A 26,163-nucleotide genomic window follows, 5' to 3' on the forward strand; every position below is an offset into this window, starting at 1 on the left:
AGTCTCCCAATAGATAGAAAAAACCTGAAACTGGTGATCAGCAGCTTCCCCATAAAACGTCAGGAGTTGGGCGAGTGGGCTCAAACATGCGCACTAAGAGACAAAGTTGAGCATTCCGCTGGTAAGGGAAGAACCTCGAGTGAGCATGTGCACAACTCCAGTAAACACACTGCGCATGCTCCCCTCCCCAGAGCTAGCAGGCCACTACTGCGCATGCGGACAGCCCGCCCCAAGGGAAGAAAGAGAAGAATCCTGGGGAGAAGCAACGCAAGACCCCGGAAGCATGCCAATGTTTAAGACCCCAAGTCAAAGGTCAAACAGTGCACTCGATCTCTCAAGTCGCCTGCTTGGCCCTCTACTAAGTATGTTTTACGTTCTTTCATTCCTGTTCTAAAGCTTCTCAGTAAACTTTCATGCCTGCTCTAAAACTTGCCTCAGTCTCTCCTTCTGTCTTGAGCCCCTCCGCCAAATTCTTTTTTCCGAGGAGGCAAGTATTGAGGTTGCTGCAGACCCGTGGTGATTCACTGCTGGTGACATACTTTGGTGCCACCTAACTCGGATACATTTGGCTAACAGTAGCTATAGAATAGCCCTGTCAGCCTCAGGGCCTCAGCTAGCAGCCGCTGACCATGCCCCTCAGGTCTCTAACACACGTGTTCACCTCTTTTTCCAGAAAGGGAGATGCCATGTGCTGGCCCAGCACTCCAACAGGGGCCTGACCTCTAGGAACGGGACACTGGAGGAAGCCTAGACATTTGAACAAATCAAGTCATCCAGATCCACGGTCAGCTCCTGCCCCGACTTGGCCTTCCTCCTGCTGGGCTGACCCACGGACCTCGGGAACCTGCCCTGACAGTGGGTGACCTGCAGGTACTGGTCAGCGCTGCTGTTCTGCTGGTCACTGCTGGATGCTGCCGACACGGAGTCAGATTCCGTGAGGGATGGCTCGAACCTGGGCTTCCCTCTGGGCTTCCCTCTGGGCTTCAGAGGCGGCTGTGGGTATTGGAAATTCCGGGATCGTGGCTTTTTGGGCACATAAGCTGGCCTCTCAAGGTGACCCTCAAAATCTTCATTCCACGACTTGTAGTGCACCCTCCCCTGGTGCTCGGGAGCCAGGGTCTGACTTTCAGACCTCTCCCCAATATAAAAATGAGGAGCCCGACGGAGGTCTATCAGGGAGCGTGGGGGAAGAGACCGTTTGATCCAATCTCTCCTTGGCGTCTCCTCTTCTTCACTCAGCTGGGGGGAGGGAGGCTGGCGGGGGACCCGGGATGCATATTGTCGCACGTTCCTGGGGTACAGCTCCACAATGTCACCTGAAGCATCTATCTTGAAATGTCTTTCTGGCCAGACATTTAGATGTTTTTTCTTGTAAGAGTCACGTTCATTAATGACATAGTATCTGGGGGGGTGGGGCCTGGGACCCTGTGCCAGCAAAGTCGAGGCCTGTGGTCCACGGTGAGGAGGGTTGATTTGCTGAAAGTCTTTTCGGAAAAGAGGTTCTGAGTGTATATCTTCGATGTGCGTTGTAAATGTCATAGGTGTGCGCGATCTGTTCCTGTGAAGGTCGCTGGTGCTTGCACACAGACCATGCAGATACCTGTAAGACAGGGGCGGTTAAGTAGCTGTGGCCTTGGTGGTCTCAGAGCCCCACACCTGAGGACTGTGAGCTGTGAGCAGTTCTCTGAGCATTTTCACTGAGGCTGGTTCCAACTGGTTAATGGGTGTGGATTATGTGCACAGAGACATTTGGGGGACTGGGCTAAACAGTTTTCTTTACTGCTGGAATTTTCAGAACACTAAATCAGTGATGTACATGTGAGTCTCCACGAAGAGTGCAGAGCGAGGGGTGTTGTGCTAGTGTATTTCATCACAGAGCCCTCTTTGTGTCAAGAGGCACATAGTGGGACTAGTGTCTGTGAAGCACATGTTAGGAACACAGTTTCTCTTCCTTTCTGCTAAGCAGCTGTCTGACTTCTCAAGCACTTCTCTGAATTTCCACTGGTGGGTGGAGGGGAGTTGTACATATTAAACAGTTTTTCCCTGGCCAGGTACGGTGGTTCACACTTGTAATCCCAGCACTTTGGGAGGCCAAGGCAGGTGGATCACTTAAGGTCAGGAGTTTGAGACCAGCCTGGCCAACATGGTGAAACCTGGTCTCTATTGAAAATACAAAAAAAAGCCGGGTGTGGTGGCAGGTGCCTGTAATCCCAGCTACTCGGGAGGCTGAGGCAGGAGAATTGCTTGAACCTGGGAGATGGAGGTTGCAGTGGGCCGAGATTGCACCACTGCACTCCAGCCTGGGTGACAAGAGCGAAACTCTTGTCTCAAAAAAAAAAAAAAGTTCTTCCTGATAAAGACTTGAATCTGTATGGTGGCTGTAGTTTGACCCCTAGTGGCCTCCCAAGGAGTATTTGAACCCTTTCTCCTTGTCAAGACCCCACAGAGACAGGCAGACAACTCCTTATATGACAAGACTTCAAGTTCTTTGCTAACTTAGTCATTATCTTTAAAAAAGAGAGCCCATGTATTTTATCTATATTGCTTTCGCTGTGCTACATTCAGATCAAATATAATTCTCCATATGAGTTTGGGCCACTGCAGGTCTATCCCCTTCATCTTTCCAGGGGTCCTACCTCCATTAAAGTAGGAAGAGATCTACTGCTTTCTTTTACCCCATGTAATACATAAATGGTCTTGCCAATAACTTGACCAGACTACAGCTAAAATATGGAAGATCTTGCCAATAATATGGCCAGTGTGGAACTAAAAAATAAACAGTTATTTTCTTAGCCTAGACAAATGTTTATCCTAGGTTGGCTGGAAGGTTTGCTTACAAGTTAAATGGCAGATAACCTAGGAGGAAGAATTTGTTCTGTTTGATAAACTTTGACACCCACACCCCGCCTCCATTTCTTTTTAGTACCAGCTGTCACAGTCTCCTGACCCATGCCTTCTGGGAGAATTAGAATTTAATGTCCTTGGCCTCCTGAAGCTGCTGAGGCCTTCAACTCTCTCACATTCCAGGTTTTAATCTGTGCTGCAGTGGAGCCTCACCTGTTAGTTTCATGCTCTAGCCTGGATTTGGAGACCCCAGGGAGAGGGGAGCTAGGAGCCCTGTCCCCTGGCCTGGGGCTCTGGGGCATGGACTGTGCGATTGTCTCTATCCTGCCACTCTTGCTGCTCCCTGAGTCAAAATGGGCCACGTTGCTGTTGTTTTGGGGTGTGGCTGAGTGCGCTGAGGACAGCTGGCTGGTAAGATCACTGTCGTTTGGAAGCTTCTTGGTGCTTTCTTCCTGGGTCTGGATTCGGGCTGCGGGGAGAGGGAGGTGTTGTGAGAAGACAAGTGTCACTGAGCAGGTGACACCTTCAGATGAGTTGAGTTGCAAGAGTTTTATGACATCCAAGAGTTGGTCCACAAACAATTGAGTGCACTTACAAATACACCTAACCAGTGGGCAACAAACATTCTGTAATTCAAATGATTTCATCCCTGCAAGTTGGAGCTGGGAGTGTAGGAGGAATCAAGTGAACACAAGGCTTTACAGTACTCCATCTGATGCTCCCATGAGGCAAAACAAGTACTTAACAGCTTTGGGCCTCCAGTTCCTTATCTATTCAATGGAGATAAAGCTTACACAACAATTATGATTCTTTGGAAACAGTTCACATGCATTCTGAAAAAAGATGTGGTCTTGAGCTGGAAAATGAACATTGGACAATGCTATTGTTATCCTGAAACAGTCTATGTGGATTCTGGCTTTTGAAGGTGACCTGAACTAAATTTAATTATGCTTAATTGGCAAATAAGTGATGACAATTACAGAGGCATTTTATGGCGTGAGCCACAGCCACTTTCAGTAATCATTATCAATTGTAGGCTTCTCTCTGAAAAGCTGATGGAGCAAGCAAGCATAATCCTTAGGCCTTAGAGCTCTTGCTCAGGCATTTTTCTGGAGAGGAATATTTCCCTTCCAATTAGTGAAGTATTGCAACAGCTGTGAGAGCTAGCTCCTAGAGCCCTTCTGGGTCCCATTCTCATGCATGTAGGCTGTGCCATGTTAATGGTGCCCAGTGAGCCTTCTAGCTCACAACACTCTGTTAGTGGTCCTGAGAAACAGATCCATCTCCTTCGAGCTGCCCTTGCCCACTTTCTTCCCTTCAGGCCACAGCAGACTTCTACGCCACATGCTTCCATTCTCCCTGCTCTGCAGGGACAGGACAGAACCTAAGGAGGCTCAGGGAAGGGACCTGGGAGGGAACATTGCAAGGAAGAGATGGGCCATGGAGAGGAAGTATACAAAAGTGACCCAGACAAAGAGATTCTTCGGGCTTTCATCCACATGAATGTGCTGCTTTTCCTCTCCTACTTCAATACTTCCTTCTGATTTTACACATGTTTTGGGATTATTCATGGGCCTGGATATGATATAAAAATTGAAGATTTAAAACAACATTTATATCCCTAGATTTTATTTTATTGTGCAGAGTTACTGGTGAAAAAACACAGGTTATCAGGAATTTTTATTGGTAGTATACCGCAAACTACTTTAAATGGCTGTATTTTTAAATGCCCACTAACTGAGACAGCAGATCTCTGCATTTAAAAAAAAAATATTAGGACAGGCGCAGTGGCTCACACCTGTAACCCCAGCACTTTGGAGGCCAAGGTGGGTGGATCATGAGGTCAGGAGTTTGAGACCAGCCTGACTAACACGGTGAAAATATAAAAATTAGCCAGGCGTGATGGCACATACCTGTAATCCCAGCTTCTCAGGAGGCTGAGGCAGGAGAATCACTTGAACCCGGAGGGTGGAGGTTGCAGTGAGCCGAGATCACGCCACTGCACTCCAGCCTGGGTGACAGAGCAAGACTCTGCCTCAAAACAAAACAAAACAAAAAACAACAACAAAAAGAAACAGAAATACTTACCTTCTACCATCTGGGCAACCTTTTTCTTATCCTCTGATCTTGCCTAAAATGCAAATGATATGCATGTTTGTTTTGGCTTTAGCAGGAAGCAGTAACAAATATTATTCCTGGGGGAAGAGAAAAAGATTTACATGCCATAGTTCTTACCTTGGACCATGACTGTACTACTATTGCCCCCTATGGACAGTATGCTCTGGGCTCGGGCCTGTTATTTGAATGAATAAATGCAGATACCTGAGAGCTGGAGTTTTATGCCTAGCCAGTTTTATTTAGGGACAGCTAATTTATAGACCATGTTTAGATTCTGCCCATAATAGTTTGCCTGAATCACAAAGAAAAGAATATAGATCAACAACACTGGAGATGTATGTTTCCACCAAAATGGCCTTTGTAACTCCAAATGAATTTCACATTAGAAGCTAATTTGTGTTTCTTTGCATGAATTGATGTTCATGGGAAGTTTTTTTTTTTTTTCTGATAGAGATGGAAGGAGTTTTTTTGCATGGGTGAGGTCAGTGAGGCATCTGGGGTGCCAGATTTAAGGAGGCACTTATTTTCAGGGCTGTGAAAGGACAGAGTCAGCATTACATTTACAGAGCCTCCTTAAATGTGGTGCTTTAGGAGCCTCACTGGCCTCATCCCAGTCCTGGGATCCTTCCTCGGGGTCTGGAGGACCCAGGGCACTAAGGGAACACCTGGGGTATGTGGAGGAGGAGAAATTGTGGAAGTTTTGGGAGTGTGTGTCTCCCTGCGACTGCTCTGAGAGATAGGGTTTGAGCCCCACAGAGAGAAGGTAATGACAGCCACATCTAAAGGATATGAAAGAGGTGAGGCTTTAAGGACAAACAGTGCTACTGGGCTCAGATGTCCAAGTTGACAAGGATTGGGAAGGGGCCCTTTCTCTCCCTTGCCAATCTACCAGAGCTCACAGAAGTACCCGGCACACTGAGGGCTTGGTGTGGTCACAGGAGAGGCACTGAAAGGCTCGAGGCAGCAGCCAGGCCCCTTGAGGAGGAAGAAAAACAAGAGAAGCCTTCTTCCTAGCAAAGGGGAGCCATCCCTGGGTATTCTTAGAAATAACTCTTGGACATCTGGGGATTGGTGGCCTTGCACCATAGTGGGTGGCCAAGAGTCACAGAAACCTTGAAGATGTGGCCTCACTTGTATTCCCACGCTGGCAAGATGTCAGTCATATGGTTGACACATATTCACAATAGCAAAGTTCATGAAATACTTGCGTTTTGGATCTGCATTTTGAGCTGGTGGTTGCTGAGCTTTAGAGACCGTGCGATGCTCTGGAGATAATAGATGAGCATGCTAGGACAGAACAACACAGGACAATGAGTGGACTGCAACTTGCTTTTCTGCTTTTCAGACCACGTTCCCTGCAGATAGTTGGCAGGCATGAGAGGCTCCCAGGCCAGATGCGGGCTACCCACTGACCCTCCACTAAGGACAAAATGTATCAGCAAATTCTCAAGCCAGTGAGCACTGGGAAGGGGCTGCTTTTGTTTTCTCTTCCTGGCTTTCCAGAGCACCCTCGTTGACCTGGAATTCTGCACTGGTGATAACAATAAGGAAGACCTGAAAATGGAGAAATTTTGTAGTCTATCAAGCTATGAGTACAGGATCCACTCACTTTTATTTTTTTTTCCTTTAAACCAATACAAGCCATAGCTACTCGGCTGAATTGTGAAATTCCTTTTCAGGATTATTTAAGTTTCTAGAAAATGATCATGGCATTCAGCCCCATTCTAGTGATCACAGTAATTGACCAAATGGTGTTGATGGATCAATAACCACCTCAATGGCAATGGAGTGCTCCCTCACCACCCCTCGCTGAGACCCAGTGGCTGTGTCTCCATGGCACAGTGCCTCATGTGACTCTGGTGTGTGACTCAGAGTCCCTGTTGAGATCATCAGGCTCTAAGCCTAACTGATTTTTGAATGAACTAATAAATTTTATATAATTATTGGAAAGCAGCATTTTCTTGTTGGCCAAACACACAGAAGTCCCTGCAAAGCTGGCAGGTGTGGTACTCACAAAAGCAGGAGTACCGCGGGCAGGATGACCACGGGGCTACTGATGTGCCCAACCACGGAGCCAAACCACACGGGAAAGTCTTTCTCAATCGTTTCTGACACAATGTCATAAATCTTCTCTTGTCCACTGTGAGAAAGAAAAACATAACTCCAGATTTTATTGCTCTTGGCAGAAAGATGCTGCAAGACATCAGAAAATGGCTGGATGCCTGGAAGCCAATTCATAACATTCCTCAAATGATTTCATATCTAATTAATATGGAGGATGGAAGATGGGGTCATTAATCACATTGCATGTATGTGTGTGTTCTAATCGTGTACACTAAGGTAGACTAAATATTACATGTTGTATCAAAGCTGACTTGAATGCTAGATGAAGATACTAGAGGGTTTTGCTTGAATACGGCTGGATAATATAGGAAAAAAAGTGCTATGCACTGTTTTAATACATGCTTTCTGTGTTTTGACCAGGTAGAATGTCCTCTAGCACAGAGCAATGCTGTTTCTCTTTTTCACTTTAAAAGGATTATGTTTTTTAACATGAGCACAGAGGTGATTATACTAAGGGCAGCCTTCTATTAAGGAAAGAGCACTGGTCTTGGATTTAAAACATGCGGGTTTGCAATCTTTCTATCCTGTTTACCTGCCCTGTGAGCTTGAAGGATAATTCAGTTCAATATGATTTAATTCGCTTACAGCTGTCAGTTGCTCTGGGCAGAGCTGGGAACAAAACTTACCTGAATGGCCCACAGTTTAGAGATGGCTTGTATCGGACAATAGCAAAAATGGTTGGCAGCATGCACAGAAACAGCATAAACAGGAGCATTGCCAAGTAGAAGTTGTTGGATCTGCAGATAAATCAGATGTCATGCATTAAGTTCACTCCATAGCCAGTTGCCAGGGTTGCATATGCCCAAAGAGCTGCCACAGAAACGGTTGCCCTGACTCTTTGCAAACTAAAAATCCTCCTCTCAGGGTTACCTATGAATGGATCTGTCATAGGGTTACATTCGGCTTAGAAACCTAGAAATCAGCATTCAAAGGAACTTCAGAGATCTCCCACCCAACCTGTTCATCTAATAAACATTTGCTGAGCACCTGTTCACCTTAAACCATGAGGTTGGTGAACTCACCCTGGCACCCAGGAGTTCCACACAGTAAATTCAATTTATGGAAAAATCTTAGAAGCATTGCCCATCCATCTGGGTCCTTACCTAATGGTTCCCTCTCCTATTCCCAGGCTTGAAGTTGTCTCTTACATCTCGGGATGGTTTGGCTCTTTTGTTTATGATTCCTGACTCTCTCACTTGGGTGTGATTTGCACTCAACCTCTTATCCACTCTGCATGTGGCTGCCCAGGGTATGTGTTCTGCCTGATTAAGCCCTGGTCCCTGAGCCCTAAGCTAGTGTCAGGGAATTTGGATGCCCAGGGCTCCCCTGAGGGCAGCTTAGACCTGTTTGGTGTGCAAGGCCCTGTACACAGTTCAGAAAAGAGAATGAGGGGTCAATCTAGTTACTTTCAACTGGTACTCTCTGTTGGTCTGTTTCTCTGTCTCTCTCTCTCCCATGAAAAAGACTTGACTAAAAGAGAATAGAAAATGTCAGAGAGCACAGAATGTAGTAAGAGAGTGATAAGTTGTGAAACTTCTTTCTCTTTCTCTATCCACAGACACAAATGCATACATGTAATAAATATACATACACATATATACAACATATATAAATATATCAAAACATATCTGAATGTGTTAATATATGTGTACTGTCATCAGATAAAATGTAAATGCATTGTCAAGTAGGTCATGAGCAAAAGTTTGAAAGCCACTGATATAGACACACATAACCATTATGTCAAAGTAAAATAACTGAATCAAAGTATTTAGAATGTGTTATGAATTCACCAAAATGGCTAAAATTAAAACAGATAAAAGAATAAGTGTTGGCAAGGTTATAGAACAATTGTAACTCTCATATAATGCTGCTAGACATGTAAAATGGGGTGTTCATTTTAGAAAACTTTTTGGTGCCATTTGCTAAAGGTGAACATACGCATGCCCTGTGTCCCAGCAATTTCATTCCTAGGTATATATGCAACAAAGATACTTAGGATGTTCAAGGCAGCATTACTCATTATGGGTAACAGCTGGAAGTAACCTACATGCCCATCAGCAGGAGCCAGGATAAAGAAATTGGGGTATATTTTCTCAGTGAGGTGACTCTCACAAACACAATGTTGAGTGTAAGCAGTTGGGCACAAAGGAGCACATACTGTGTGTGTGTGATTACATTTACATCAAGTAAAAGCCAGGCAAGCCTAATTATGCCATTAGAAGTTGGCAGTGATTGGAATCACATGCAAGTGGGCATGCTCTGGGTGTCATTTGTGTTTTGTTTTTTGATCTGACTGCCTTGTATTCAGTTTTTGAAAACTCATCAAGCTAAACATTTATGATTTGTGTACTTTTTTCTAAAGGATTATTAAACTTCGGCAAAATGTTTTAAAAGTGTCATGAGTTCAAGAGGAGTAATGATTCATTGAAAGAGTAAGACATTGGAAATGGCTCTTGGAGGAGATAAAATTGGAGGACAGGCAAGGTTTTGACAGGAAGAGAGTTGGGGGGACCCCTTGCTAGAGGACCCGTGGGTAAGGCAGGCATGGATTTTATATATATATATATATATATATAGTTATCTGCATGATCAGATCTTATTCTTACTCACCTTGAGGCTCGAAATACTTGCTGGTGGGGCACATTGCAGGTCAGCACAGCCCAGCTCCTCAGGTACATGAGCCCAATGAGTTTGAGAACATTGAACGCTGGGAGACATGGGGAGAAAAAGGCCCCCATCCTGGAACCATGAGGAAGGTCAGTTTGCATCTGTTCTCTTGCAGCCTATCTCCCAGGACTATGGAAGCCCCATGCAGGAACATGGTTCTGAGACTTTGGGGGTTACACCCTAAGCTTAAAGAACTGGAAAAGCCCCTGAAGTCCTGAGACCACAACCCTCCACCTTCTAAAGATAAGACAAGTCACTGAAGGTGGATATTGATCCTATTTTAAAATATTATATTTGCAAAGGACAACTGTTTGTCTCTCTTTTCACAGCTGAGCAAAGGAAAATCCTCTGGGAAGGCGGCAAATAATGGATAACTACTGTTTGGGGCCAGCTCCTGGTTTTGCTTGTGATGAGGACTGTGTTAATAAATTACTGCCTTTCAGGTTTAATCAACATATGTTGGGCACCTAGTTTTGCTGGCTATGGCATTAAGCATCCTCACACATTTCAGTTTGTTTACTCCTCTGCAATAGTGAGAGGAGAGGTAAATATCCAGTTGATAGACAACAAGGGCAGATATGGGGAAACCAAAGACATGTTGCTAAGGCTGACCCTATATCATCCAAACCTGGGAGATTTGGGGAATGAAAGAACTGACCCCACAGACAAGAACCAGATCATCCCAGGGAAGCTGGGACTTACGGTCACCCTGAAAAGAAATGTCAGCTAGGCCACAAAACCCATGTCTTCAGACTTAAGTCTAAATCAGTTTATATTGGATATGTATTCAATCTAATACTTGTGGAATTTGGATTTAGTGGTATGAAAATAAACACAGACATAAGAATATGTTTCATAAGTAAAATGTTTCTAACAAGAAATGTTCAGTTGTCATTGTCTGTTGGATGTTAGGTAAGACACTTAGCTTCTCTGCAGTTCAGTTTTCTCATCTTTAAAAAGGGGAAAATAATAGGAGTTACTTCATGGGTTTACTGTAAGGATTAAATCAGTTACTACAGGGAGAAAAGTACTTGATATCTAGCACTATTAAATAAATGTCACATATTATTTTTAATACTGTATTTGTAAGATATTTTGCAAAATACAGTGGCTCTAAGAATTTGACAGGAGGCATATTACTTTCTACCTCTCAATTGCCATGTATTTTACTGAATGATTATGAAGACAGTGTTTTCTGGATGTATGGAATGTCCCAAGTTCTTGTGTTTTGTTCGTTTGTTTGCTTGTGTTTTAACAAATAGCACTATTCTGGTCCAACAGGTAAAATCAGTTCCTCAGTGTCTCCAAGGTCAGGATTGCCATGGGCTGGGAGGTGCCATGGGTGAACAGACTTCCCTACTTCCTGCCTCCCCAAGGGTGGGTCTGCAGTCTAGGGGATGGCTGTGCTCCTGGGCCCAGTGTCTAAGTGAAAATTAGGAGGAAATGGAGGGAGGGTGGCGAGCAAGGACAGACTGGCCAAGGTCCCCCGCAGCCACTCCTGAAGTCCTCACTAAGGAGAAGCAGCCTGTCCTCCCAGCCTTCCCCCAGTCCTCCCTAAGAGTGTATTCTACTGGTTTCTGTGCAGATTTTTTTTCGGCTGTGACCAATAGTAGCTTAAACATGGATTATTTTCTTTTTAATTTCTTCCTGCAAAATTCTTAGGAAACCGTTAATAAAAGTAATATCCATGTGAAATAATAATCTTGGAAACATCCCTTCTTAATGCTTATGTAACTGTGTTATGGTCGTGTCCCATCTAGACTAAGTAAATTAAAATCTTAGCCCAGATGAGATGTAAGCAAAGGCAAGAAGAAACTTTGATACCTACCAAATCATTCCTTGGTTGTAGACTAAATGTAGCACATTCTCAGCTATTTTGAATTCTCCATATTCAGGCTACAAGAGGAAATAAATTTGTGCATTAAACAAGTTTCAAAGTTCTTTGCATGAACCAATTAATTACAGACACCTATATAGACTTCTTTGCTCTTATGAACACTTAGAGATCAGTGTGCTTGTGGGGCCATCCCAGCAAATGGTAAATGTTAAGAAAGGGGTGGGGCTGGGCATTGTAGCTTATGCCTGTAATCCCAGCACTTCGGGAGGCTGAGCAGGAGGATCACTTGAAGTCAGGAGTTCGAGGTTAGCCTGGGCAACATAGTGAGACCTCATCTCTACCAAAAATTTTTAAAACTAGCTGGACATGGTGGCATGTGCCTACAGTCCCAGCTACTTGGGAGGCTGAGGCAGGAGGATTGCTTGAGCGAGACCCTGTCTCAAAAAACACAAAAAACAGACCAAAAAAAAAAAAAAAGGAAGTAGAAGCTCAGCTTTCTGCACCCGTCTCTTCCCACTTGTATTCTCTTTCCGTGTGTCCCCCTCAACTATGCTGGACTGTTTCCCAGCCACAGCATGACAAAGGATGGATTTGGCTATATAAACTTTCCCAACAGGCACAGCATTTTACTTACAAACTTGCTTTCCAGATCCCAACACCAGTAGTCACTTAAGTACCGCACGAAAAGTCCTCGGAAGAAGTCTATGAGAAGAATGCTCGCCACAGTGAAGAGCATGTCAATGATGGAGAGCTTCAGCATCTCCTGAAACACAGGGCGTCCCTGGATGCCACCATGCCCCACCCTTCCCACAGTCACTCTTCCTTCAGGGTGCTCCTAATCTCTGTTCATTCCTGTGGGCCCCAGACAGTGGGCCCCTCCAATGGCATCTTCATTTCTCATCTTTGTAAGTTGCAGTGGGCAGAGGACTGGGCTTCTGGTACATAATGGGTGCTCAATAAATATTAGGTAATTTGAATTCAAATTTTATCTGAGGCCAGCATCACATGAAACTAGGAAAGAATCTAAGGTCTGTGCTTCTGAGCTGCAGGAGACTCGAGGCTGGTGACTCATTTCCATGGGATAATACCTTGGGGTTGAGGTTTTCTGTACAACATGGTTAAGGGTACAGATTTTGGAGCAGATTCCTGGGTTCAGGACTTCATTCTGCCCTTTACTATCTGTATCCTTGGGCAAGTACTTGACCACTGTGCCTCAGTTTCCTCATCTGTGCCTATAAGGGTGGCAATAATAGGACTTTTATGAGGACCAAGCATTTAGAACAGGACCCAGCACATGGTCAATATTGGCTGAGTCTTTGCACTGATTATTTTTCTTTTTTAATTTTGAGGCTTGGAAAATCATGAACCTCACTGTACTTTTCTTTCTTTTTTCTGTAAGATGGGGCAGTGACAGCTCAGAGAGTTGCTGGGGTTAAGTGATGAGATGGATATGACAGAGCTTTGTAAGGGTAAAGAGAACCACCTGACCAACGTATGTCTCCCAGCACTGGTCTTGTGGACTCTGAGTGTAGAGGCTAGTCTTGTTGGCCTTTATGAGAGGCATGGTGTAAGCTGAAATGCTGGTCTCTTCCAAGGCCCATGTGTTGTTTCTCCTGAGCCCCATTCCAGGCCGAGATGTGGACCATTTCTCTTCTTCAGGGGCTGTCCTGGTTGCAAAGAAGGTGGTGGAATCTATCCAATGACTTGTGTTATTTTTGGTAGCCATTTCCTGGGGAGAGAGAGAGAGGGAGGGAAGGAGAGGAGAAAGAAAAATGGCGGTCCACATATTTGTAAATAAGAATCCATCATGGACCCCAAGGGTGTCATTGCATTGCTTGGGAGTAATCATTCATCCTCTTTCTCTTTCTAGACCACCACTTGACTAGAGTAGGCCCCAATAAGGGAACACAGAGGTGTAATGGATAGTATTTATTCGTCCCTAGTAAGGGTCAGAAACTGTTTTAGGTAACACATGTTAACTCTACTTATCCTCACAAGAGCTTTAGATAAGGATTATTAACCCATGTTCAGATAAGGAGATTGAAACTCAATGAGTTGAAGCCTAATGCTCAAGGTCACGCTGCTAGTAAGTGTCAGGTAAAGACCCAGGTCTATGTAACCTCAAAGCCCCAATGCAGAAAAATGACTCTCTGTGACCTCGTCTGCCTATAAGCCTTGAAATTTGATGTTAGTGTGATATGATTTGGGCAAACAACCCTAAAAGAGCACCCCCTCTCTTCCTCCCTTTCCTCCACCATTCATGATATCCTTACAGGTGGGGCAGGTTGAAAGTGGACATCAGGCTGCGCGTAATGCCTCACACCTGTAATCCCAGCACTTTGGGAGGGTTGAGGCAGGGGAATCGCTTGAGCCCAGGAGTTTGAGACCAGCCTGAGCAACATGGTGAAAACCCATCTCTATTAAAAAAAGAGAAAAAAAAATACCCCGATGCGGTGGCACGCGGCTCTAGTCCCAGCTACTCTGGAGGCTGAGATGGGAGTATCACTTGAGCCCAGGGAGGCTGAGGCTGCAGTGAGCAATGATTGTGCCACTGCACTCCAGCCTGGGCAACAAAGCAAGACCCTGTCTCAAAGAAGAAAAAAAAAAAGGTGGACACCAAAGCCACTCTAGGTTGGGAGCAGATACTCCTGCTGTGCTGGGACAGCAAGTCCACTCTGAACTGTTCCCCATGAAATGATTATTCTGTCCTGACTTTCTGAGTGAGTCCCATGGCCTGCTGCTCTTCCTGTGATCATTTGCAATAGCTGTTGATAGCCTTTTCCTGATGGGATTCAAAGAAATGGGGTAGTATGATACAAAGAGTCAAAAATTCTGGAGTTCTCATCCCAGCACCATCACTTACTAGCCAGGCACCGTGGCCTGAGTTTCTTTATCTGGGAAACAGGGATAATTTTTCTCTCCTTACCTTGAGAAGACTCCAGCAAAGTCAAGTTTTGCACATGGTTATGGAGTACAAGTATAAGCAGTGATCCTGTCCACGATGATGACCCTGGTGTTGGGAGGAGGTAGCAGGGAGGGCAGAGGTGGGGCAGGCAACTATCTGGGATGGGCACTCACCTCAATGCTCATGCTATTAACTTTGTCCAGGAGAGCAATGATCAGGCTGTAGAGATTTCCCAGATACAGCACAAGGACCCTGAAAGCCACAAGCCCACCTTGAGAAACAAGACCATGGCACACAAGTCCATGGTTCTAGAGCCCCCACATGGTTCTAGAGACTGTGATGGATATATTAAGGCAGTGGCTGCCACACTTGGTTTCCTCTAGAATCACCTTGAGGGCATTTTTAAAAAGACAGAATTCCAGAATCTACCCTTAGAAGGTCTGGAAGGGGTCTGGAAATTGTTTTACAGCCTTTCCAGGTGACTCTGCTATAGCCCATCCTTGGATCTGTACTTTACAAACACTAGTGTAGCAGAAAATGTGAGTTTAGGAAGTGGGGCCCTAACGTGTGGTTTATGAGTCATGCTTTCTGGTTTATGAATTGATTTCCCATGCATTATCTCATTTGATCCTCACAACAGCTCTGTAATAATCCCCACTTAAGGGACAAGTGTATTGAAGCGCAAAGGGAGCTAAGTCACCAGCCCAAGTTCACACAATTAAAAAGCAGCAGAATGCAATTTCAGGACCTCAGTGCTCTGCTTCTGAAATACAGGCTGGATCCCTCAGAAGCACTGAAAAGCTGTGGGTACAGCTACACCCTGTCAGCCACTGGGAGTGAATGGAACCTGCCAGCAACAGTCTGGATCAGCCAATGATCAAAGACTTGATGTCAGCTTCCCCAGTGCTGGAAGGTTTTGGAAACACATCATGGAATTTCCCAGGATGCGGCCTTGGGTGTTACTGGAAACCTGTCTGGGAAAATGAAGTGAGAAAGGAAACGACAGGTTTATACACACTTCAATGAGACAACATCTAGCCCTTGCAGAAAAATGAAGCCAATTGATGGGAGAATCGTGAAACCAATTGAGAAAGTTGATGGGAAAGCATCTTTATCTTGAGGAAAAGACTCCAAGTTGAAACCATCCCCCCAGGCCTTCCGCATCTCCTCAAGTATAAAGTTGACCACCCGTGTGCAGGCAGTGGGCAGAGAAACAGGAAAGTGGCATCTCCAGGGGACAGCATTGTAACTCACATGGGCTCTCCCTCTGAATTGGGACGGGATTCCCGTGGGCACAGTGCATTTACAGTACTGAGTACAAGGCAAGCCCCTCAGTGTGTATTCAGTAAGTGTTGGCCAAAGGAAGGATTGAATGCATTTCCTCTCCTGCTGTCTTGGCATTACCATCACTCTGTGCCTTGGATAGAAGGTAACACAGTCTGCTGGTGAGTTAATGGAACTGAAATAATATGTCTTATGCTTATTACCAGAATTAGCCCTAATTTGTCTGGGGGAAGTCTCTGATGCCTCTGTTTCTCTAGTTTTCAACATGAATAACGAGGCCAATTTATATAATAGCATTGCCTTTAGACCAAATGCAATAATGGAATTGATTCCACCCAATACTTGCTAGTGAGGAAGGAGCTTCTCCCTTGCAGGTCAAAAGATGTGTTGGGTGGAGCAGAAAGAACCAGGAATAGGAGCCAGGGGGCTGAGAGGCTCATCCCAGATCTACCCTGGGCCATGAAGGTTTGACCAACTCCATGCTCTTCCTAGTCATGTTTTCTCTCTTTGAAATGACAGTTGAATTTCAGGGGTTGGAAATTATGGCCTTCAAACCAAACCGTACCCTTGCCTATTTTTGTCAGTAAAGTTGTATTGGAACACGACCACACCTGTTCATCGTCATGTGGTCTGTGGCTGCTTGCATGCTAGAACCTTAGAGTTGAGTAGTGGTGATAGAGACTGTGTGACCCACAAAACCACAAATATTTACTATCTAGTTCTTTTTGGGAGATGTTTGCCAATTCCTGAATGAGAGCAAATCTTCCCAAAGTGGTCTGTGGAAAATTAGTTCTGTAGAATGTTATTAGGTGTTACAAGAGGAAACGGGGAGAAACTAGTGTAGACCAGGTTGAAGGTGGGAGCAGGTAAGCAGGGCTCTCACTGCCTCCCTCTGCCACATTCAGTTTAACAATGCCTCACCCAGCCCTACTACAGTAGCTGTATTTGTAGATGAAGAGACCATACTCCAGGGAGGACAGGCAAATTTTTCAGGAAAATACTGATAAAGCCAGCGCTCAAAATGAGTGTGGTTGTTCTGACTCCCACAGAAGGTGTCCCAGGACATCCCCTCAGGTGCATCAGCCTACTGTTGCTCAGGTTTTCCTCAACCACCTGCTGTCACAGCCACTGACTGTCCTAGCAAAGCTTCCAGGCATATCTACAAGGAACTCTTTGAGTCTGTACTTTGGGGGAACTGTTCACAAAGCATTGACTGTTCTTCTTGCGTCTGGAAAAACAACATGGGTCCCTCTCACCACTCAGACTTAAACCACTGAGAAAACAGAACAGTGGGGAAAACCAGACACACTGCCAGACCTCTTCTTGGTTCCCTTTTGTTCATTTGTTTGTTTGTTTGTTTGAGATGGAGTTTCGCTTTTATTGCCCAGGCTGGAATGCAGTGGCGTGATCTTGGCTCACTGCAACCTTGACGCAACCTCTGCCAAGTGATTCTCCTGCCTCAGCCTCCCGAGTAGCTGGGATTATAGGCATGTGCCACCACGCCCAGCTATTTATTTTATTTTTTTTTTATTTTTAGTAGAGACAGGGTTTCTCCATGTTGGTCAGGCTGGTCTTGAACTCCCGACCTCAGGTGATCCACCCACCTCGGCCTCCCAAAGTGCTGGGATTACAGGCATGAGCCACCACGCCCGACCCTTGGTTCCCTTTTGTGTCCTCTTTTTCTGCCTGTTCTTCCTTTTTTCCTTTCCCTTCTCCTCCTCCTCCTCTTCCTCTTCTTCATTCCTTTTCATGCATTCCTTCTACCCTTGTCATCCTGGTCCTCCTCCTCCCTTCCTTCTCCTCTTCCCCTGCCTCCTCCCCTATCCCTCCTCTTGGGTTATGCTTTTCTTGAGTTGCATCCATAGGTAAAGCTCTGTGCTGATTGTCTGAGAGAAAAGAAGCAAGCCCTGGCTCTTGAGGCACTTACATTCCCACTGTGGGTGGGCACATGGGTGAGCCACAGGTGGCATTTCTGGGCAGGACTGTTGTACCTTGCAAGCTGGAAGCGCAGCGTGGTCCTGGGGTGGTACATCTCTAAGGCAGCAATGAGGTCAAAGGCTGATGGTGCTATCATGGTGACAAGGGAGACCACCACACTGACCTGCTGAGAGAGCATATGCCAGAGCCAGGCATTCCCAGGACCCCCCACCAAGCCTCACCATGTGCATTTGATCTCTTTCCCTAATATTGGATCAGTAGGTATCCACAGAGTCCTTGGATCCTCCATGGAAAATCCCCCCAAATCTCTGCTAATTGGCTTTTTTCAAAAGGCGGCCACCACTTTTTCATGGCCTTTTTTTAAAATTTTTTTTTGAACTCTCCTTAAATGTTCTGAGGACACTCATACATGCCATTTGGGATTCACTAGGCCAGGTGCGGTGGCTCACACCTGTAATCCCAACACTTTGGGAGGTTTGTGAGGCCGAGGCAGGAGAATTGTTTGAGGCCAGGCATTGAAGACCAGCCTGGGCAACACAGCAAGACCTCATCTCTACAAAAAAAAAAAAAAAAAAAGCTGGCACATGCCTGTGGTCCCAACTCGTTGGGAGGCTGAGGCAAGAGAATTGCTTGAGGCCAGGTGTTTAAGACCAGCCAGGGCAACACAGCAAGACCCCATCTCTACCAAAAAAAAAAAAAAAAGTGGCACATGCCTATGGTCCCAGCTTGTTGAGAAACTGTGGCAGAAGAATTTCTTGAGCCCAGAAGTTCGAGGCTGCTGTGACCTCTGATTGGATCACTGCACTCCAGCCTGGGCAACAGAGTGAAACCTTGACTCAAAAAACAAAAAGGATTCACTAGCATTTCTGCCACATTTTCCCCAATTACCATCTCACGGTATTTATACTTGCCTGACCTTGGATGGAAGATGGAAATAACTGCAACTATTACCAATAGAAAAGGAAAGCCTGAGAGGTAATGTAATATTCTTTCTGTACATGGAAGATTAATTGTCTAGAGAATTATGCCTGGCTTTTGTTTCTCTGTACTTAGAGCAGAAGAAAGAGGAGTTTTAGCTGGTACAGAAGATGTTTGAGATAAAATAAGAAATAATTTCTGAATATATCTTTAAAAAACTATTCATATTTCTATCTGTAAACATACAAGCACACAGTAACTCAATTGGCATAAAATAGAGGCATGGGAAAAGATTATCTAGGGTAGACTCAGATTTTGATAAATTACTGTACATTGATAAATATGCACACGGTAAATTGATGACCATCTTACACACCTTTCTTTTTAAATCCCAACAGAGGGAAATAATTTTCATAGAAATGGTTGGAGAGGTGCTTTTTGTGCTATTTCTGCCTTTCAAATCTGTATAGATAAATTGGGCCAACCTTTCAGGACAGTGGTCTTAAAATGAGTATTTAGAATTCCAAAATTGTTCATAACCGTTCACTTGGTGATTTTCTATTTATGGGAATATTCACACAACGGGGGTTGTGGGGGAGATGATTGTTTAAAAAACAAACCATTTGTGAAGAGCTGGTTCTGGAAGCATTATTTGTCATTTAGATATTCAGAAACTACCTAAATATTCACAAATGGCACCTGGTCAACTTTAATCCATACTATGGAATAAGTGCCGTTGTTAATTCCAGTCTGCAGGAATGTGGAACATGGATGTGAAGAAACAGATGTGCAAAAGGTAAAACACAGTCGGTGAGGCTCAAAGGTAGAGAACAGTGTGAATGCTTGAAGGTGTTTTTGAATCATACTCTTTCCCAAAGGAGATGAATAAAATTGCCAAGCCTTAGTGCTGCCCTTCTGGCTCAAAGTCCTTATAGTCAATGCTCTAGGACAAGAGGACTAAAGTTTTTCCCTAGAGATATTCCCACCTAACTTACATAAGAAACAGAGAGGCAGGCTACTTTTCTGTCTGTCTCTCTCTCTCTTTTTTTTGAGACAGAGTCTCGCTCTGTTGCCCACACTGGAGTGCAGTGGCGTGATCTTGGCTCACTGCAGCCTCCATCGCCTGGGTTCAAGCAATCCTCCTGCCTCAGCTTCCCGAGTAGCTGGGACTACAGGTGTGCACCACCACGTCCGGCTTATTTTTGTGTTTTTGGTAGAGATGGGGTTTCATCATGTTGGCCAGGCTGGGCTGGAACTCCTGACCTCAAGTGATCCACCTGCCCCGGCCTCCCAAAGTGCTGGGATTACAGGCATGAGCCACCGTGCCCAGCTGTGTCTCTTTTCTAGGGTGCTGCAGGTAATGGCAGTGGGTACCTCATTCTTTTCCCAGAGTGTCAGCTCCTTCTTCGACTGCTCCAGCTTCTGGGACCGGTCCACCACAAAGTAGATGAGATAAATGCTCCCAGCCAGTGAGAGAAGCACCAAGATGTTGGCAATAATCCTCAGGCAGATGGTCACTGCCCTGGGGAGAGAAGCAGGCATGAGAATGATACACAGGGTCCTGCTCACAGTACCGTGATGCAAAGACAACACTAGTTGGGGACTGGAACACATCCATTGCCAAGAGGATTCTCTGCCCTGAAGCATCAATGCTCTTCCAGCCCACCCCACCCAGCACCCTAGAATTCCTAATTTCCTAGGAGATCAACAACCAGTCATAAATTCAACCAGCCTGCATCAGTGGGGCTTGAAACAAACACAAACAAATAAATGCCTCTGGTTTTAGAGTCAGAGTATTTGGGTTTCAGTTCTAGCTTCGCTACTTAAAATTGGAGTCTTATGGTATGCACATTAAAGATATAGGAATTCAAGTAAGTGTGTTCAGCAGAGGGAGGGAGGAAGGAAGGCAGGGAGGAAGAGAGAAAGGGAGGACACATGATTCTGCCTGTCATCCCATATAATGAATCTGACATTGTACAGTCATGTGCCACATAATGGCATTTTGGTCAATGACGGACTGCGTATATGACAGTGGTTCCATAAGATTATATTGGAGCTGAAAAATTCCTATGGCCTAGGACATTGTAGCACGATGCATTGCACTCATGTTTGTAGTGATGCTGGTGTAAACAAGCCTACTGCACTGCCAGTTGTATAAAAGTATAGTACATACAATTATGTACAGTACGTATTTGATAATGATATTAAATGACTGTTACTGGCTTATGTATTTACTATATTTTTAAAATCATTATTTTAGGGTATACTTCTACTTATTTAAAACAAAATGTTAACTGTAAAACAGCCTCAAGCAGGTCCTTCAGGAGGCATCCAGGGTAAGGCACTGTTACCATAAGAGATGACACCTCCATGCATGTTTTTGCCCCTAAAGACCTTCCAGTGGGACAAGATGTGGAGGTGGAAGGCAGTGATATTGATTATACTGACCCCGTGCAGGCCTAGGCTAGTGTGTGTTAGTCTTTTGTTTGTTTGTTTTTGTTTTTTGTTTGTTTGAGACGGCATTTTGCTCTCGTTGCCCAGGCTGGAGTGCAATAGTGCAATCTCAGCTCACTGCAACCTCTGCCCTCTGGGTTCAAGCGATTCTCCTGCCTCTGCCTCCTGAGTAGCTGGGATTACAGGCATTTGCCACCACGCCTGACTAATTTTTGTATTTTTAGTAGAGACGGGGTTTTCCCACGTTGATCAGGCTTGTCTCAAAACTCCTGACCTCAGGTGATCTGCCTGCCTTGGCCTCCCAAAGTGCTGGGATTACAGGTGTGCGCCACCACATCCAGCCTGGTCTAAGTTTTTAACAAAAAAAGTGTTAAAAGTTAAAAAAAATTAAAAATAAAACAAAGCTTATAGAATAAGGATATAAAGAAAAAATGTTTTTGTACAGCTGTACAATGTGATTGTAAGTATTACAAGTCAGTTTTTTTAAATTTAAAAGTTCATAAATAAGTGACAGTAAACTAAGATTTATTATTAAAGAAACTTTAAGAAATAAATTTAGTGAGGCCTAAATGTACAGTGTTTATAAAGTCTACACTAGTATGCAGTTGTTTCCTGGGCCTTCACATTCACTCATCACTCATTCACTGACTCACTCAGAGCAACTTCCAGTCCTGCAAGCTAATTCATGGTAAGTGCCCTATACAGGTGTACCAATTTTTAATCTTTTATACCACATTTTTATTGTACCTTTCTATGTCTAGATATGTTTAGATACACAAATACCATTGTGTTACAATTGCCTACAGTATTTAGTACAAGTAGCATGCTGTTCAGGTTTGTAGCCTAGGAGCAATTGGCTATACCTAGTAGTGTGTAGTAGGCTATACCATCTAGCTCTGTGTAAGTACATGCTATGATGTTCACACGAGGACAACATTGTGTAAAGACACATTTCTTGGAATATGATCCTGTCGCTATGCAACATCTGACTATTCTTTTGGTAGTTTCTTAATTGTCTTTTCCCTTTAGAAGTAAGCTCTAAGCTTTTTAGCCTTTTTCAGTGCTGTTATCTTCAGCTCTTAAAACAGGCTTAGCATATACGGATGCTTCATAAGTATTTGCTAGATGAATAAGTAAATAAAGGAGCAACTAATTCCCCATGAGATAGGAGATACGGGGCTCATCTCTTTCCTAATTTGGTCTCACGTCTCATATGCCTCTGATACTGAGGGCAGATGTGTGAATCAGTAATGATTCTAGTACTTATATACATGTTTCTGGTTTTAACTGAAACACATCCATTTTTTTCTAACACTGGAGGACAACTCCCTGTCTGACTTCGATTGGCCTATTTTGAAGGCACCTTCTTCTGCCAACTTTGGAGCTTGTCTTAGCCTGGCTAAGGCCTGGAATCCCAGGCCTTTTTGCAGGTAGTTTATTTGGGAAGTGATCCCAGAAAGCAGGAGTGGAGATTGATCCCAGAAAGCAGGAGTGGAGGTCCTGGAGTGGAGCAGGAGAGAGGAGCCATCAGTACAAGGATATGCAATGGGGTTGGCAGCAGCTAGAGGCAAATGCAGGGCCTTCTGAGGGGCTTATGAAATGCCTGACAGAACTGTTTGCCCAGTGTGAAATAGGAAAGCATTTATTCTATTCCCAGCAGTTCAAGGTAGCTCCATGAGCATTCGCTCCCAGCATTGCACCCAGCCTCGTGGTTGCACATGCATGTGTGTTGACTAGGATCTTGTGAGTGCCCTATGCAGCAGCCTCAGAAGATCCCTGGGGCACCAAACAGTGGGTACCAGCAAGGGGTACATGCGTGCAGCTGGTGGTGGCCTGCACAGTCCTGTCCAGTAGCAAGGGCTGGAGAAAAGTATGGCCAAGAGGATTTGAAGGGGTGCCCAAGGTATACTATCTTCTCCATGAATTTTCTACCCGCTGGGGACCTTGGGCACATCACAACTCTTCCCTCTACATGTGTTTTGGCCCTTGATTTGCACAATGAGGAAATATTCCCAAATGAGATGATAAATGTCACTTTGCTTGGTAAAAATAACAACATGGCACAGTATGTTATTATTATTATCAACTCTGGTGGAGGAGCGCTACAGAGAAAGAATCAGATGGCAGAATCCCATAGTTTTATAGGTGAGGAACTTCAGGTTCATGAAGTTCAGGAGCATTTCCCAGGTCATCGACATTAATGACAGAGAGGACTAGAATCCATGTCTTCTGACTCCCTATGGACAGCCCTTTCCAACTCCTCCCCCACTCCTAAGCTCCCTCATTATTCCAGAGGCTAGGTGTGTTTCCTTAATTCCCCATGTCCTTTTCTACAAGTCCTCTAAACGGGCTTTCTGCACTATAGAAACTAATCACGAGGGCTAAATAACCAGTAAGGGTGTGGGATGAACAGACCTACCTGTCTCCATGAGGTCAGGGCCATTGCCCTTCCCTGGGAATGGCTTTCCGTTGCATTAGTTCTCTGGTTGAAGGGCTTCACCCTCACCAGCATAGCTCTCAAGACCTTGAGAAGAATCTTGAACCTAAGAAATCATCTTGAAAGGCTTGTGAACACCAACTGGATAATATTTGTGTCTTATGACTTGTTTCTAAATAAAACTAGTCTTACCAGCATAAGTTGGTGCTCAAAATACCTCTTTTATTATCTAAATAAAAGAGTAAGAAATAAGAAATTGGTCAATTTCAGACCTTGTCACCCTTGTTACAGGATCTATGGAAGGAGGAAGTCGTCCTAAATATTGCTAAGGAAAATCATTCAGTTCCCTCAGATCACATTATGAGAGAGGAAGAAAGAAGAGCTGCCTGACAATTATGAAAATAAGATATAGATGATCTGGTAGTTTTCGTACCAAACTAAAAATAAAACTTATCAATGAATTCAACATGGGGAGTAATAATACCTACAGGTTTTTGCTTTTCTTTTTCTCCTGTTCTTCCAGTATAGCTTCCTTTAAGAAAAATACATACAGCAATAAAAGCTTAGCATCATCATTAATTATAAATCATTAGAAATAATTTACCCAGTAATTTAGCTCATACCTTCATTGTCTAAGACTTTATTCTGTAGGATTCAATTGATATAAATGAATTAGATATCAATGATCTAATAATCAATTGAAAAAAGATATTGGTGGTTGGGAAGAGGGATTGGGAGATAGCATGGCTGTAATTTAAATTATCTAAGTAGATTTTTTTTCTCAAAATAGTGCACCATTTAGCTGTCTGTATAGTTCAATAGAGCTAAGTCTCTGAATATTTTTGATTGCATTATTTTCTAAGTTAAAAGTAAAAGCCTATATCCCTCACATATATGTATTCGCTTATTTTCAGGTTATATACATGCAACATGGTAATAATCCATGATGTAAATTATCTAAAATATACAAACTGAAATTTTAAAAGGATAAAATGGAGAAATTTAAAAAGAAAGGAGTTTCAAAATGTTTCTCCCTCCCTTCATTGAGTCATTTGGTACATTTCCTGGAGCATGTTCACCTCACTTTGGAAACAACTGCCCTGGACAATGAACATCAATGGGAAGCGGATGGTTCTGGCTTCCAGCTGAGGGCCAGCGGCTAGCTCTGACCCCGAGCTGCCCACCCCCACAGGCTGCACAGGCTCATTCACTCACCCTGATGCTGTTCACTATGGCAGCTGTTTTGCTCTCTGCAGCCTCTGGGTTTCCAATGAGGTAGTCCCAGGCACAGAACACCCGCCAGCAGAAGGTGTAGTTTTCGTTGGAAGCACTGGCAAGGCTCGTGCGGGAGTTCTTAGCCATCCTGCGAAAGAGGAGCACAAACAGGTCATAGGAGTCTCAGGAATAGGGGGCTGTAGCTAGCACCCACGGAGCCTTTGTGTGAATTAGCATAGGCTGCACCCCTCTGGGTGGACGCAGCTCCTCGGGTCACAGCTTGGACAGGACAGCACCGACTGGATTTCTGCCCATGCTTGTGACTTCAGCAACACTTTGGAACAGTGTGAAAACTGCGATGGCCCGTTATTATATGAGTTCATTTGACAAGGACTCCCACCACTGTGGTGCCCAGCAGGTCACTGCAGGTGTGTGTGCCCCAGGAGCCAGCTTTTCTCATCTCTGTGCAGCTGTGATTATGAAATAAAATTCTTTCCTTTGAATCAGTCTTCTTGGAGCTCCTTCCCATGGGAACTCTACCCCGTGGGACTCCACATAATGTGCTGAGTCCCTCTTTCACACATTTATTTAGATAATTTGAAGGCAGGAGTCATGAACCCTCCTTAGGTGAAACTCCCCCTACTTTTTAGAGCCTTTCTCCTGTAATAAGCTCTCCTCTCCATCCATATTTCTTGCTTCCAAGTTTGCTGTAATCTGTCTCTTACACTGTATGTCTAGTAAAGGGCCCGAGTCTTCCATGTGGGTCCTAGAAGCCACCAGGAGCTAAGCTGGAAAGCGTCAGGGGAACTGAAGGCCCCCAGGTCATTATGCACCTCCTCAAGTTTTGTTTATTTGTTTATTGTCTTTTTTACCCCAAGTGCTTCTATCTGCATTTTGCTAACATGACACAAGGGGGTAGGGTGATGAAGGGTGGTTACACAAATCAAGCAGAAGCAGCAGATGAGCCAGCGTGGGTGGGGCCAGCTTTTCCCCAGGGTTTGGAGTCTTCCTATCAGTCTGCATTTCTCTAGCTCCCACACAGAAGACTTGGTGATGTTCTGAGCCAACCTGCCCATTTTACAGGTGAGGCTCAGGGAAGGAAGGTGAGTTCCTACAGGTCTCACATTGGGGGTGGTGCAGGGCTCCTAACCCCCACCAGATTGCTTCTTTTGCATTTTGCCTCCCCAGTGATGACCTAGAGGTGCCAACTGCATCACAGCACAGACAAGCTTGGCCTTTGCAGAATTTGTAGCTAGGTCACAGGCAAACAAACATACAACCAAAGGAGGACGTTTTGCTTTTTGCAACCTCTGGTCACCTAGATCATATTGCTTATGTCCCTATTAGTGCAGCTACCACATTGTCTAAAATTACATGAACTGGTAAATCTATATGATTCCTGTATTTCCAGGCGCAATATAG

General features: G+C 44.6%; 1 protein-coding gene and 1 long non-coding RNA gene across 4 annotated transcripts in view; one reads left to right on the top strand and one right to left on the bottom strand.

Annotated features, from left to right (window-relative positions):
• LOC129014135 (uncharacterized) overlaps nt 1–26,163 on the top strand; it is an 85,503-nt gene that overhangs the window by 7,416 nt on the left and 51,924 nt on the right. For 2 of the 3 annotated variants that reach the window (XR_010123834.1, XR_010123833.1), the window contains exon 2: nt 674–870. This is a non-coding gene — a long non-coding RNA (uncharacterized LOC129014135). Of the gene's footprint in view, nt 1–189; nt 363–673; nt 871–26,163 lie in introns of those variants that run through there. The other variant, XR_008494142.2, reaches the window with a different exon arrangement.
• Nucleotides 748–26,163, bottom strand: part of TMC3 (transmembrane channel like 3) — a 40,505-nt gene continuing 15,089 nt past the window's right edge. Inside the window, exons 8-22 of the mRNA XM_054451172.2 lie at nt 24,742–24,889; nt 24,015–24,058; nt 20,010–20,157; nt 17,771–17,880; nt 14,669–14,747; nt 13,074–13,319; nt 12,225–12,353; nt 11,582–11,649; nt 9,697–9,825; nt 7,713–7,823; nt 6,977–7,102; nt 6,171–6,249; nt 4,933–4,975; nt 3,058–3,313; nt 748–1,600 (exon numbers count right to left, since the gene is read on the bottom strand). Coding sequence (XP_054307147.1) covers nt 748–1,600; nt 3,058–3,313; nt 4,933–4,975; nt 6,171–6,249; nt 6,977–7,102; nt 7,713–7,823; nt 9,697–9,825; nt 11,582–11,649; nt 12,225–12,353; nt 13,074–13,319; nt 14,669–14,747; nt 17,771–17,880; nt 20,010–20,157; nt 24,015–24,058; nt 24,742–24,889 — 2,569 coding nt within the window. The remainder of the gene's footprint in view (nt 1,601–3,057; nt 3,314–4,932; nt 4,976–6,170; nt 6,250–6,976; nt 7,103–7,712; nt 7,824–9,696; nt 9,826–11,581; nt 11,650–12,224; nt 12,354–13,073; nt 13,320–14,668; nt 14,748–17,770; nt 17,881–20,009; nt 20,158–24,014; nt 24,059–24,741; nt 24,890–26,163) is intronic.

The sequence above is a fragment of the Pongo pygmaeus genome, chromosome 16 (genome assembly GCF_028885625.2).
Source record: "Pongo pygmaeus isolate AG05252 chromosome 16, NHGRI_mPonPyg2-v2.0_pri, whole genome shotgun sequence".
In the NCBI taxonomy this organism is placed as follows: domain Eukaryota; kingdom Metazoa; phylum Chordata; class Mammalia; order Primates; family Hominidae; genus Pongo; species Pongo pygmaeus.